At 50.4% G+C, this 12,516-nt stretch overlaps 1 protein-coding gene across 1 annotated transcript; it reads right to left on the bottom strand.

The window, feature by feature from the left end:
• Nucleotides 1–499: 499 nt before the first annotated feature.
• LOC148838456 (uncharacterized) lies at nucleotides 500–12,164 on the bottom strand. The gene is made up of 10 exons (XM_088909924.1): nucleotides 12,034–12,164; nucleotides 10,795–10,961; nucleotides 9,445–9,899; nucleotides 8,634–8,699; nucleotides 8,328–8,411; nucleotides 7,214–7,674; nucleotides 6,903–7,097; nucleotides 3,563–3,643; nucleotides 1,312–1,449; nucleotides 500–590 (listed from the first exon to the last, which is right to left on the bottom strand). The coding sequence occupies exons 1-10, from the start codon at nucleotides 12,162–12,164 to the stop codon at nucleotides 500–502; spliced, it is 1,869 nt and encodes a 622-aa protein (XP_088766050.1).
• Nucleotides 12,165–12,516: the final 352 nt, after the last annotated feature.

Genomic DNA, 12,516 nt, shown 5'->3' on the forward strand with positions numbered 1-12,516 from the left:
GCACATTCCTTATGGAATTTAGCATTCAAGCTTGAACTTTTAGTGGCTTAAGACTTGTCTGATTTCAAACCTAAGGTCTTCTTGCATAATCACATTATGATCAGATTATAAGCATTGCCTACATCTTTTTGCTAAGAGTCCCAACTCTTTCCAGCTGTAATATTAAAAATTGTCCACATTTTTAATGACTGTAAATAACTTCCATTTGTAGCATAGGGCATGAAGCAAATAATAAATTTGCTATCTTGTGCTTGTTGGGAATCAGAGTTTTTTTGTTAAAAACTTTTATTGTTAAGAGGAGTGGATTAACGTTTTTGAAAGGCTTTTATTTTACTCTTATTTTAAGAAATCTTAGCTAAAACCAGCTATTCCCACTACACTGTCTTCTTCCTAACAGACATGGGTGTCCAACTGCTGTTGATTTTAACAGATGTTTATTCAGGGGGCCAGTTCTCATGTCAGTCCTGTCCTGATCTTGCTGTTCCTCCATGCCTCCCCCTCAGTGGTCCTCCCTGTGTGTGTCTGTGCCGTGCACAGGCGAGCAACGGCCTTCCTGTCTCACTCCTCTGCAGTCCTGGCACCTGTGAGAGCTGCACAGAGCACACCCACGCCACCCCACACGCATGAGCGCACGGATGCACACAAGACCACACATGAACGCCATTCCAACAACCACAGTTGCACAGCCAAGTGCACACACAGGTATGCCCACAAACACCCATGCACACACACACAACACCGCACAATCATCCAGTCCAACACACATGATTCCATACACAACACCCCACACACAAGCGCACCCACACACATCCATGCATAGACACAACAAGACATGCATCCAGTCCAACACACATGATTTCACACACAACACCACAAAGCACACGCAAAGAGACACAAGACCACACGCACACAAACACACACACACACTCGCGCGCACAGCAGCACATCCAAGACCATGCAAGCAAACATGCACACACACAATGCCGCACAAACATCCAGTCCAACACATGATCACAGACACAATACCACACACACAAGCACACCCACAGACACCCATGCACACGCAAAACGCCACACAGATATCCAGTGAGCACACATGATCACACACAAAGCACACACAAACAGACAAGACCACATGCACATAAGCACACACAAAGAGACACAAAACCATTGTTGTTAAACTCCACAATCTTCTCCAGTATAGTGCAGCCCAGTCCCAGTGCTGGGAACTGAGCTGTGCCTCTGTACTGGGTGTGGAAACGAGGTGGCCTGTTTCTCTCTGTGCGTACACCCACCTGACTTTCAGTGTACCTGTCTCTGATGGCTCCCCCGTCGCTCAGTCCTGAGGCAGACAGGTGTCTGGACACCGACCGCACCAGCGAGCCTACGGCACTGAGACTCTCCAGCTCCAGACCCAGCTGGCAGAACAGAGAGAGTGTGCGCTCGGTCCTGGGAGAGGAGGACAGAGGGAGAGAGGCTCTCGCATACAGATGCCGGACAGAAGCTCTCACTGGAGGGTGAGACGTTCCGTCAGGCTGAGACCTGCCCCATTCGGCGAGCTTCTCCCTCCCTCTCCTCTCATGCCTTCTTTCTCTCCCTGTGTGCACAACCCCTCCTTCTGCCCCCCCCCCCCCCGCCTGCACGCACAGCACAGCAGAACCTGACAGCCAAGCTGCCTGTAGGATATATAGGATCTAGCAGGAGTTTGGAGCCGCAGGAGAAACGGGCCGGCTGAGATCGTTCCCGAGGTGGATTCTAGAGGACTGTCCGGCCTGAAGTCCAGATCTCACCCCTCTAGACCTTCCCCTGTAGGGCCACCTGATACCTGGGGTTTCGGGCCTCAAACCAAAGCAGCACTAAAGGAAGGAACAGCTGCTCTCAGATCAGTTTCTTTCCTAGAAAAAAACATCCCAACAACAATGTCTATTTGCATGGATGTTAAAGGTGATCAATTTGAATACTACACTAATTTTGCATTGATATTGTTTAATGTTTTAGGAGCCCAGACTTCTGATACCCTGTATGGATAGATAACCACAATCCTGTACACGAATAATACAAAAGACTGTGGAACAAGAAGACACTCTGGCATTAATATCTGAATGAAATAATATGGCCTAGGATTGTGTAGGAGATCAAGCACCTCTTCAGCCTTCTGACAGATGGTTTTGGGTTTCACTTGGTTACTTTGTGGTCTGCATGACTGGGTTCTTTGTCTCAGATATTTTATGTTTCCGGGGAGTTCAGCTGGGCGTTCAGGCAGGGGCTGTCCGTCTTGCAGGCGAGCATGATGGCCTTCCTCACGCAGCGAAGGTGGCTGAGCAGGCCCATGCGAGAGCTGCATGGGCTCTGGGTCTCGGGCGATACCATCTACCGGACCTAGCAGTTCCCAAGCTTCCTCCTCTGGATATCTGAGCTCCTTCCCACCCTAGTTTTCCTCCAACTGTTTCAGCCGAGGGCCCAGGTATCAAAAAGAAAATAACAGTGGAGCATTTTAGCCCGGGTCTAGACCAGGCTAAGACCACTTTGTCCAACCACCATCGTACCAAGGGCTTAAAGATATTGTGACCCTGCAAAGAGGGGGTGTAGGGGTGTCCTTCCTGTGTTCGTCCTTCATCATCTTCACCTGGCTTGGCCTTCACCAGGTTCAGCACCCTTGCCACCTGTACCCCACCCTGTTCCTGTGCTACATGTGAGCACAAGATTCAGCAGTAACCCAGATCTAGATCGTCTACAGCCACACCTCCAGGCAGTCAGAAGCTTCTTTTGCTGCTTGGTCAAGTTTGTGTTTCTCAAGCTGCAGGAAGTATAGTGGTTGGGGTTTGAATCGTTCCTGCTGCCTCCAGTCAGCAGGAGAAATGGGGGGGGGTCTTTAAAACCCCTCCCACTGTTTTAAAGAGCCACATCGATAGCGCTGGGCTTCAATCAAGCTATATTGCTTTCATTAATCAGGATCTTATATCCGCTTGTTAGACAGGACAATTTACAACAGTGCACATGCTTTTCAACACCTGAGAAGGGGTATGAGGAGCCTGGTCTGTGTGTGCTCTGAAAGGCTTGAGTCAAGTACAAGCCCCTTGAACTCCACCGTGCTCATTTAAATACACATCTTAGCAGCAGGATCAGTGGTGCTGCATGGGGGGTTTGCTTTTCTGATCAACGGGGGCTCTTCACTGATTCTCTGGAACAGTGATCTACTGGCTGTCAGGAAGACCTCCTGTGTCCCACATTCAGATTATCAAAGGCAACAGCCCCCTTAGATGTGTTGCAACTATTTTTGACAGTATTTTGAGGTCCACATTTAATAGTGCCACAGGCCTGCAAGAGGCACGCTCTTTCTGTGCACTTCCCCTTCTTAAGAATTAAGAAAATATTGGCCAGTAGCCCACTGATATTGTACAGCGATTAGAGAACACCAGTGTGAACGGAAGAGGCTTAGAGATGGGACGGCGTGAGAGCACCATGACTCATGAAAGGCCTCTTTCAAGCAGAAGTTGTCACTTTAAAAGGACACAACCAGTGAACCCCAATGCCACAGAAATGAGGTAAGAGGAGTGCTGGCTTTGTGTAGATGCCAGGAATCCTGCCTGTCTGTTTTATATTCTTCTGGGCCAGAGTTTCCAGAGTAGTAGAGGCTAACAAGCTGCAAGGACAAAAGGTTATTCGTAATAGGGGGATGTGTTCAATCAGAATAGAGTACTAACAGGCTAAGAATATTAAACACATCCCACTACTACAAATACAATGAAATAAAGACTCGCCTGTGACCCTAAATGGATCGGCACCTGCAACCTTTGAGGCTGAGTCTTCTCCACTCCTCTATTTGTCATACCTGCCTGGGGGAGGGGGGGTTTAACCTTTTGTCTTTGCAGCCTGTTAGCTACCCATCACCATCCTCACCAGAGCTGGTTTGCGCTGGGTTCCTGTAACTCTCCTGTCCCATTGTTCACTCTGGGCCAAAGGTGGAATATAGATTCATACTAATCATGTTATTCCAATAATAAGAATTATTAAAAAAAAAGAAAATAGGGCCTGGCCTATGCTGGATTTGAACCTGTTGTCCATGGGTTTTAAGCACGGACCTCTTACCACTAAGTCATGCTGGTTGGTGGGTGTCTCCTCTAGACTTTGTGCTCTTTTCTTCTCCCAGAGAAGCTTCAGCTTTCAGGTAGAATTAGATCTTCCTAGTTAAGCTTTTCTGCTCAAGGTACTATAATGTGCAATTGTACAATATTTGTAAAGAAATTAATACATTAGTACATTCCCACCCCTTTGAAGACATCTGAACCCACAACCTTTCATCTTCAAACAAACATACTCAAACATACTCCACACTACCTGGAGTATACTCAGCAACCTTATTATAATGTATATTATATACTGTACATTATAACAGAAGAATATAAGACAAGATTCACAGGTGGACCCTCTAGAGTAAGAGAAAGGGCTGTTTCCTGGTAATGAGGGGGTTAAGGGCTCTGTGATCTAGCCTACAAATAAAACCACTAAAAAGACTTTGTAAGGCTCACAGCACTTTGAGAGCCATGCATCTGCAGACGAAAGTGTGTGAGGAAGCTGGGAGCAGCCGGGGACAGTCAGTTCACTATTGAAAGGCTGGGAGGTCAAGGAATAGGAAGTGAACACAAAGACCGTTAATTGAGCAGCACGTCCAGTAAATACCGTGAGAGGGAGGAACTGGAGGAGGCGCCAGATAGGAGGAGCCTCTATCACCAGCGCCACATCTCTTAGTCATAGCTGAAAGCTGGAAATGGAGATATGACCACAGGGCTGAACCCACATAAGCAGGTTGAAGGAGTGGTGAAGAGTTCTTGGTTTGCCGCATTGTGGCTAGGGGTACAAGCATTTGTCGCAATACCATACACACTGGCTAATTACTAATCCTTGGACCTTCGGCCCAGCAGAAGTAGTATAGAAGTACATTCTTACAACATCCTGGAATTTAAACAGAACCAGCCCTTGTCAGAGCTTAGATCTGAGACCAATAGGCTACCAGGTCAAATGGAAACACCCAGGTACCCAGACAGAGGTCAGGGCTTTTGGTTTGCAGCCAGAGGGTGGTAAGTTTTTTATTTTTAAATAGTAGCAGATTATAATAACCAAAGTGCACCAGACAGAATCAGAAAAGAAACAGAGACTTAGGGAATCCTGAAAGTTACAAACACTGTTTTTGTTTTACTGGGAGGAGTCACTACAACAATATAAGGTCAAATGATTATGGGTTTAAAATTTCATAGTAACAACTCAGGCCCAGCAGACAGAGTGAAGATGTAATGGCATGTAAAGGCATCGAGGATCTGCGATCTCCCCAGAAATCCCAATGTGTGAGCTGCTAGACAGCCGGAAAGAGTAGCAGGACCGTACAAGAAAGGCTAATCCCCCTCCCCCCCCTCCACCCCAGATCTGCAATTACAGGACAAGGGAGGGGTGATTGACCAGTATACGCAGAAGGAGATGGGCAACGGGCACTGAAGGATAGGAGGTTCCAGACAGGTAAGTGCAAACCAAGTAAGACATTCAGTCTCAGTCTGTATTTGCCAGTGGAGGACTGTCTTCTATAGCACCTGCACCTGCCGGCAGGAGGAGCAGGGGTTATCTGCTGCACAGGCATGTTCAGCACTTCCCAAATCCCGCCAGGACATCCCAGTGCTGAGCTCCTTCCCAGGTACTCTTCCTGCCTCCGGCTCAGTCGTGGACCATACTCCCCCAGGACCTGCTGCTACAATTCCTTCCGTTTGCCCTTTCCCACCTCTCATCTTCAAGACGCTTCGGGAGAAGAGAGCCTTCTTTTGGGAGTTGCTGGAAATGGGAACATTTACCATCCATCTGGTATGTCGTTGTGCTCCAGCAGAGAGCTCTTCTGTTCCGAAATATTAAAAACAGAGTTGGGGTGGTGACACGTTCTTCTTGCTTGACTCCTGTCCAGAATTCAGAGGTCTCGGTGATGGATCCACCAGTGCGACTTTCTGCTCACCTACAGTATGATGAAGCAGACATGGAATGCTTGGATTTTGAAGGATATCCAGGATACAGAAACATCTTCCACAGTGCCTTACTATTCAGAGTCCAACTTCTTGCTCAAATCAGAGTATGCTAAGCAGAAAGGTAGAGGGCAACACCAGCATTTTTCCAAACCCATGTCAAGTTTCCGGGAGAGGGTTTTCTACCGGAGAAATAAGGCAGATGAGGAGAGTTCTTCTAATGATCTTGCTCTCGATGGGTGGCAAAGAGATTGCTCTGTAACTTGTACAGAAGGGCTTCGGCCCCCTCTTGAAGATGGTCACAACCTTGGCTTTGTCCTTGAAACCTGCAAGGTTTACTTCTTCGTTCCTTATCAGCACGACAAGAGTGTGCAGGTGTAGGTGTAGAGGATTATCGTGGAACAAATGCCGCACACACACCAGCGGACACACAGAAGGGACTGGACCGGAGACCAAGATGCTTGGAGATCTCATTCTGCTGCAGGTCTCATCTGCCAGAACTGCCACCGGGATATTCCAGGTAGAACACATTCTTCTGCCCTTGAAGACTTGGTTGTCAGGGCCATGCCTGCAGGAATCCAGTCTTCTGAGTAAAACAAAGCAGTTCCGGATCTGAAGGAGTCCTCTATGCTTCACCCCGTCGGTACTGATTCTATGCTACTCATCGTCCAGGTACCTCTTTGAGAGTTCCAATATTTGCACTGCCTTTGACATGAATCCAGACAAGGCTGTCGGTTATTTGTGTTGTGAAACAAGGATTTACCTCCTTCCCAGTTTTACTCCTAGTTTCTGTCACACTCTCTCCATCTCATCCCAACTCTTTCCCTTCCCCTTCTTGGTTCCTCTTTCCCTCTCCCAGTTTCCTGCCGCACCCCCGTCGCCCTCCCCCTTTCTCTGACTCACAGCTCGGTGATGTTCAACGTCTGCTCTTTCAAGCACTGCAGGCTGTGCAGAATGTCACTCTGCTCCCTCTGTCCACTCTCCCACTGGCTGATGAAACTGTGGAGCTTGTCTTGGAAAGCCTTCAGGGCTAAGATGGCCTCCCTCCTCTCCTTCCGGTCCTCTGCACACTCCTCCCCCAGCCGGGCCAAGCCTTCCCTGTGGGAGAGGGAGGTGGAGCAGAAAAGGGGGCCAACAATCAGGGCAATGTAGGCCAAGGGCTTGTGCATACAGCTATAGGCCCTAACTATTAGCATGCAGAAGTAACCCCTTACCTGAGATCAGAAATGGCCTGGAAGCTGACCTCTCTTACCCTCTGCTGCTGGGCACAGGTGGGTCCGGGGTGGGCGCTGTGATGGGGGTAGGTGGGTTGAGTGGCGTAGCAGGGCAGACAGGTGGCAGAGGGGCTCCGAGACAGGTGAGCTGGGGGCGGGGGATGGGAGTGGTGTGGGGAAGGAGGGATGGGACTTGGGTGGGAGTGGGAGGAATCGGGCTCCGTCTGGAGGTGGGCGGGGTGGCTGGCATGGGCTGAGTAGAAGGGCAGGCAGGTGGCGGAGGGACGGCGGGCCAGGTGCGACTGAGGCAGGGGGTGAGGGGCATGAGGGGGAGCGTGGGGGTGCTGTGGGTGGTGCCAGGCATGGTGGGAGACTGGCACCCAGTGGTGGGCACATCTGGGACGCTGATGCTCCCCATTCTGTATCTCTGCCAGCCTCCGCTGCAAGGTCCGGAGGGTCTCCTGGTGGGACAAACAGCGAGGAGATATGAGGGGCAGGCAACTAGGCTGCCGATTGAATAGGTAACGCTGGTTGGGCTCTAAATTTAGAATCACCAATCATGAGCTAATAACACCCAGTCAGCGCCATGCTCTTCACGACGGCACTCAGGGAGGAAAGAGGAAGCGCAGGCAGCCTCCTCCAATACGCCCACCTTGGACTCGCTTGGCTTTCAGCGCATCACTGGCACCACTGCCCCCTCCTGGAGGTCCAGCGCCATCTAGAGGAGCTCCGCATGCCTGCGGGAGCCCGGGAGGCCACAGGGAACCCAGGAACACCCAGGACCATAACTGAATAATCCCTCTCCATCCCACCCTGGGTCTGTCCCAGCCGGCTCTGGACATGACCCAGGCTCGAACCTGTGCTTTTGTTGGTGGAGCTGTTCATGAGGCCCACGGGGCTTGTCCTTATTCTGATGAAATGTGTGTGATGATTTAGCCAGCAGAAAAGGAGGTGCAAGGCCCATCCTCATAAAGAGAGCACTGGTGATTCAGAAGGCGTTGGGGCGGGTGTGTGTCTGTGTCTGAGCTTGCGGGAGCACTGTGCATGTGTTGACTAGTCAGTGCGTGCCGGAGGCTTTGTCTGTGTCTGAGTGTGGGTGGAGGCTGCTACTTACCTGTATGGCCACAGAGCTGCGGTGAATGAGATGCATCTTCCACTTCACATCCTCACTCTCCCTCTGCACCCCCATACACTCCTCCTGATGGACAGATGGACAGTTACAAACCTTCTGCACCCTCCCACCACTCCTCCTGATGGACAGACAGACAGTTAAAAACCCTCTATACCTAGGGCCTAGGCACTTTCACTCTCTAAATGTGCAAAAAGAGGGGTAAACACCAATTGAATGACGTCGATTGACATGATGCACTTTAAACTATTCAAAATCTAAACCACGTGACAGACGGACGGACGGACGGACCTCGAGTTCAAACAGGCAGTGCGTGATCTCAGCCGGCACCTGGCACTTGGGAAGGACTTGAAACCCCTGCAGATAAGGAGCATGGAAAAAAGGAAAAATCACGCACCAGCTGAACTGATGGGCACGGCATCCAACTCTCCTCCCAGCAGCCCAGCCCTCCTTCACCTGAGGCCCTGCTGGGGTCACGACGGTGGCACACATGGCTAAGAATGCTTATACCCAGTGTGTCCCGAAGACACGGGCCCCTCTGGCCCAGATCTTGCCTGTGGACTCGTGACACTGGAGGAGCTCTGAGCAACATGAGAGCCCGCTGAAGAAAACCGATTTCAAGGCTTCATGAGTTATCTCATGAAGGTGGGAGGGAATGAAAACCAGCAGGTGTGTGTGGGTCACCAAGACTGGGAACCAGTGCTGTAGAGGTATACAAGGTGAATTTAAAAGTAAGCCCCTTTAAGACCAATGGCTTTTAAAAAGGTTATCGGGTTACACCTGCGAACGGTTACTTGTCAAAATGAACGAGCTAGAGGAAATGGTTCTCAAGAAGTGTTGTGGGATTTTACATGATTTAGCCAGCAGAAAAGGAGGTGCAAGGCCCATCCTCATAAAGAGAGCACTGGTGATTCAGAAGGCGTTGGGGCGGGTGTGTGTCTGTGTCTGAGCTTGCGGGAGCACTGTGCATGTGTTGACTATTACTAACAAACGAACAATAACCATGTTTTCATTTATGAACACCAAACACGTAAACCATTGTTACAAAAATACCGCCCAGCTGTACCTTTCCCCAACACTGCTCGCAAGCAGACGTATGTACCTGGGTTCCACTGTTGTCTTCTCCAATGGAGGGTATTGCCTTCGTCTCCTCGGGTATGGGGGTCACGGTCTTCTCTTCCTTTTCCACCTCCTCTTCTTCCTCTTCCTCCTCGATACACAGCAACGACTCCTCCAGCTTCTCCAAGATCTCCTCCCCTCCATCCTCCTCTTCCACTCCATCTGCGGTCTCCTTCCCACTTTCCTCCGCCTCTCCTTCTAGAATGGATGCCGTCTCCCAAGTCTCCTTCTCCTCTTGGGATTTCTCCTCCTCCTCCTCCTCCCCATTGTGCTTCCCTTCCCCTCCACCTGGGGGCAGCGTGTCAGGGCTCTTCGCTTCCTGCGCCTCCTCGGCCAGTAGGGGGGGAGTCTTGAAGACACCCTGGGCCTTGCTGGTCTCCTCCGAGGCACTGGGGGGCTCTGTCCACAGAGTTTCTGTTCGCCGCTCGGCACTGGAATCTTGGTGGGGCGAGTGAGAGGAAGATGATCAGAAAAACATGCAAGACCACGAGCATATCATGCTGGTACACGCAGATTTAAGAAGCGACTTGATACCAGTATTAAATATCGACAATGGTACAAGTATCAGAGAAAACGTGCATTCAGGCCTTCCATTACAGCAGAGATCGCCCAGGATTGCCCCAGGCAAGCAAGTCCTACAGCCACCCTAAACCACCTATTTCTAATGCTTGAGGAACAGCCCTTGGGTAATCGATCAGATAAGAAGTTATTAAAAATTAGTAATAATTTGTCATTAATAATAATGGCAAGCTCTCAGCTTTCAAGACTGATACTTCTTGTTCGGACCCAATTGCTTGCAGGCTCTGAGACAGCAGATTTGAACCCATTTGCTCGTTGGCTCTGAGCACAGCTCCGCTCTCGAGATAGTGGATTCGAACACGGTCACTCAGGATCTCTTCAGGAGCTCTGAGCCCACACAGGTCCCTTCCCTGTGCAGATTCGTACTCGGTTGCTCGTGTGCTCGGAGCACGCAGAGTGCTGCTCCCAAGACAGCAGATTTGAACGCAATCACTCAGGACCTTAGGATTGCACAGCCCATTCCCTAAGCGGATTCGAACTCGGTTGCTCATGGGCTCAGAGAACGCACAGCTTTGCTCCCTAGACAGCGGGTTCGAACGCATTCACTCAGAACCGCACAGTTCCTTCCCTAAGTGGAATCAAACTCGGTTGTTTGTGGGCTCGGATCCATGCACAGTGCCTCTCCAGAGACAGCGGATCACTCCCCCATGCTGAAAGGCCAGGCCTCTGCCGCAGCCTGCGGAGCGGGTGAAGAGGGTGACGTCGCTCCTGCGACCGGCACGGGCAGTGGGCCGCGTCTTTGCCCCTCTCTTACCAGAGTGCGTGGGCGTGGGGTGGGCGCTGCCCTCCAGGCTGTCCAGGGACATCAGGCTGTCGGTGGCGCGGTGGCACAGCTCGTGGTGCAGCAGGTTGGTGGAGGCAGTGGAGCGGCGCACCCCAAGACTGCAGTGGTAGGGGTGGGGGTGGGCAGGGAGGGGCACCCTAGAAACACACAGAAACACATGGAGAGACCCACCCACGCTCAGCCAGGCACATTCTTAGACTGGGAACACTGGACCTGCTGAGACATTTAATCTTCAATCAAACCTCCTGCACCAAGGAGACTGGAGAACTAAAACAATTAGAAAGGAGAGGGAGACTGGCCCATCTAGATCATCTGAAGGCTGGCAGCGAACTGATCTCAGGCGTTTAGGGCACTACACGTCCAACTGAATCAATAAATCACATTAGATAAATACACAGAACCTGGCTGCTTGCAGGCTCTGAGCAAGCACAGTGCTGCTTCCAAGACAGTAGCTGTATCACCCTGTAACTCCCAGCTGGCAGCCCCACTGAAGCTCAGTAGGTGTGAGCCTGGCCAGTACCTGGATGGGAGACTCCTGGGAAAGCTGAGGTTGCTGCTGGAAGAGGTGTTAGTGGGACCAGCAGGGGGCGCTCACCCTGTGGTCTGTGTGGGTCCTAATGCCCCAGTATAGTGACGGGGACACTATACTGTAAACAGGCCCCATCCTTCAGATGAGATGTAAAACCGAGGTCCTGACTCTCTGTGATCATTAAAAATCCCAGGGCGTTTCTCGAATAGAGTAGGGTTGTAACCCTGGCGTCCTGGCCAAATTTCCCCCTGGTCTTTAGGAAATACCTCAGTAACTGAGGTTTTTAAACAGATGAACATGGGTACAATCAACAGATGAAAGCATAACATGATCATCTGACAATTAGTTTTAATTACGCAAATAATTTACTAAAACGTGACCCCTGTGACTTTTTTCTAAGGACTCCATTAGTTAAATTTCACTGATTCCAAATCACTGACTGTTCCAGCTGCTGGGGCACTTGTTTCAAACGAAACCGCAGAACTATTAAAATTGTGAAAGACTTAAAAAGGACAGTGGTAATGTTCACTTTGGAAAACAACAACAACAAAATAAAAACATTAAAACCCGTAGTAATGTGAAGAGATATTAACAACATATTAGAACCCCAAACCGATTTAATCGTTTGCTGAATTAGTATTTTCTTCAATTAAGGGACTCGCTCACTAAGAACAACCCACCTGTGGAAGGAGGCGGCCTTCCTGTGTCCGCTGTGGAAATCTGGAAACCTGACATGAACCAGGGCGCTCTCGCTGGCCTGGCGCAGCTCCCGGGACTGCCAGATAGTGGTGAACAAGGTGCTGTCGGACATGTCCGGCCTCGCTCGGCGCTCTCAGACTGGGTTAAGAGTGAGAGGTGGAGGGAGAGGAATTCTCCGTCTGTCGCTGTAAGCTTCCAGGTTTGTCTGCTTCCAGGTTTCCGCGTTTTCTGTCTTCTCGCCGCGCTGGCTCAGCTACCAGCTCTTCAGCTCCTCGGACCCCGGCGACCAAACCCTTCGCGGTCAGTGACATCACAGCTGAAGTCGCCCGTTCACAAAGGGGGAGGGGTGACGTCAGGGCTGGTCTTCCCGCCCGCGTCACATAAGAATATTAGTTACGGCTTAGCAACGGGCTTGTTTTCCAAAGATTAACCCCCCCACACGAATTCAAAAGGTAATAAGCCGA

Source organism: Atractosteus spatula, chromosome 3 (genome assembly GCF_055471065.1).
Source record: "Atractosteus spatula isolate fAtrSpa1 chromosome 3, fAtrSpa1.hap1, whole genome shotgun sequence".
NCBI lineage: Eukaryota > Metazoa > Chordata > Actinopteri > Semionotiformes > Lepisosteidae > Atractosteus > Atractosteus spatula.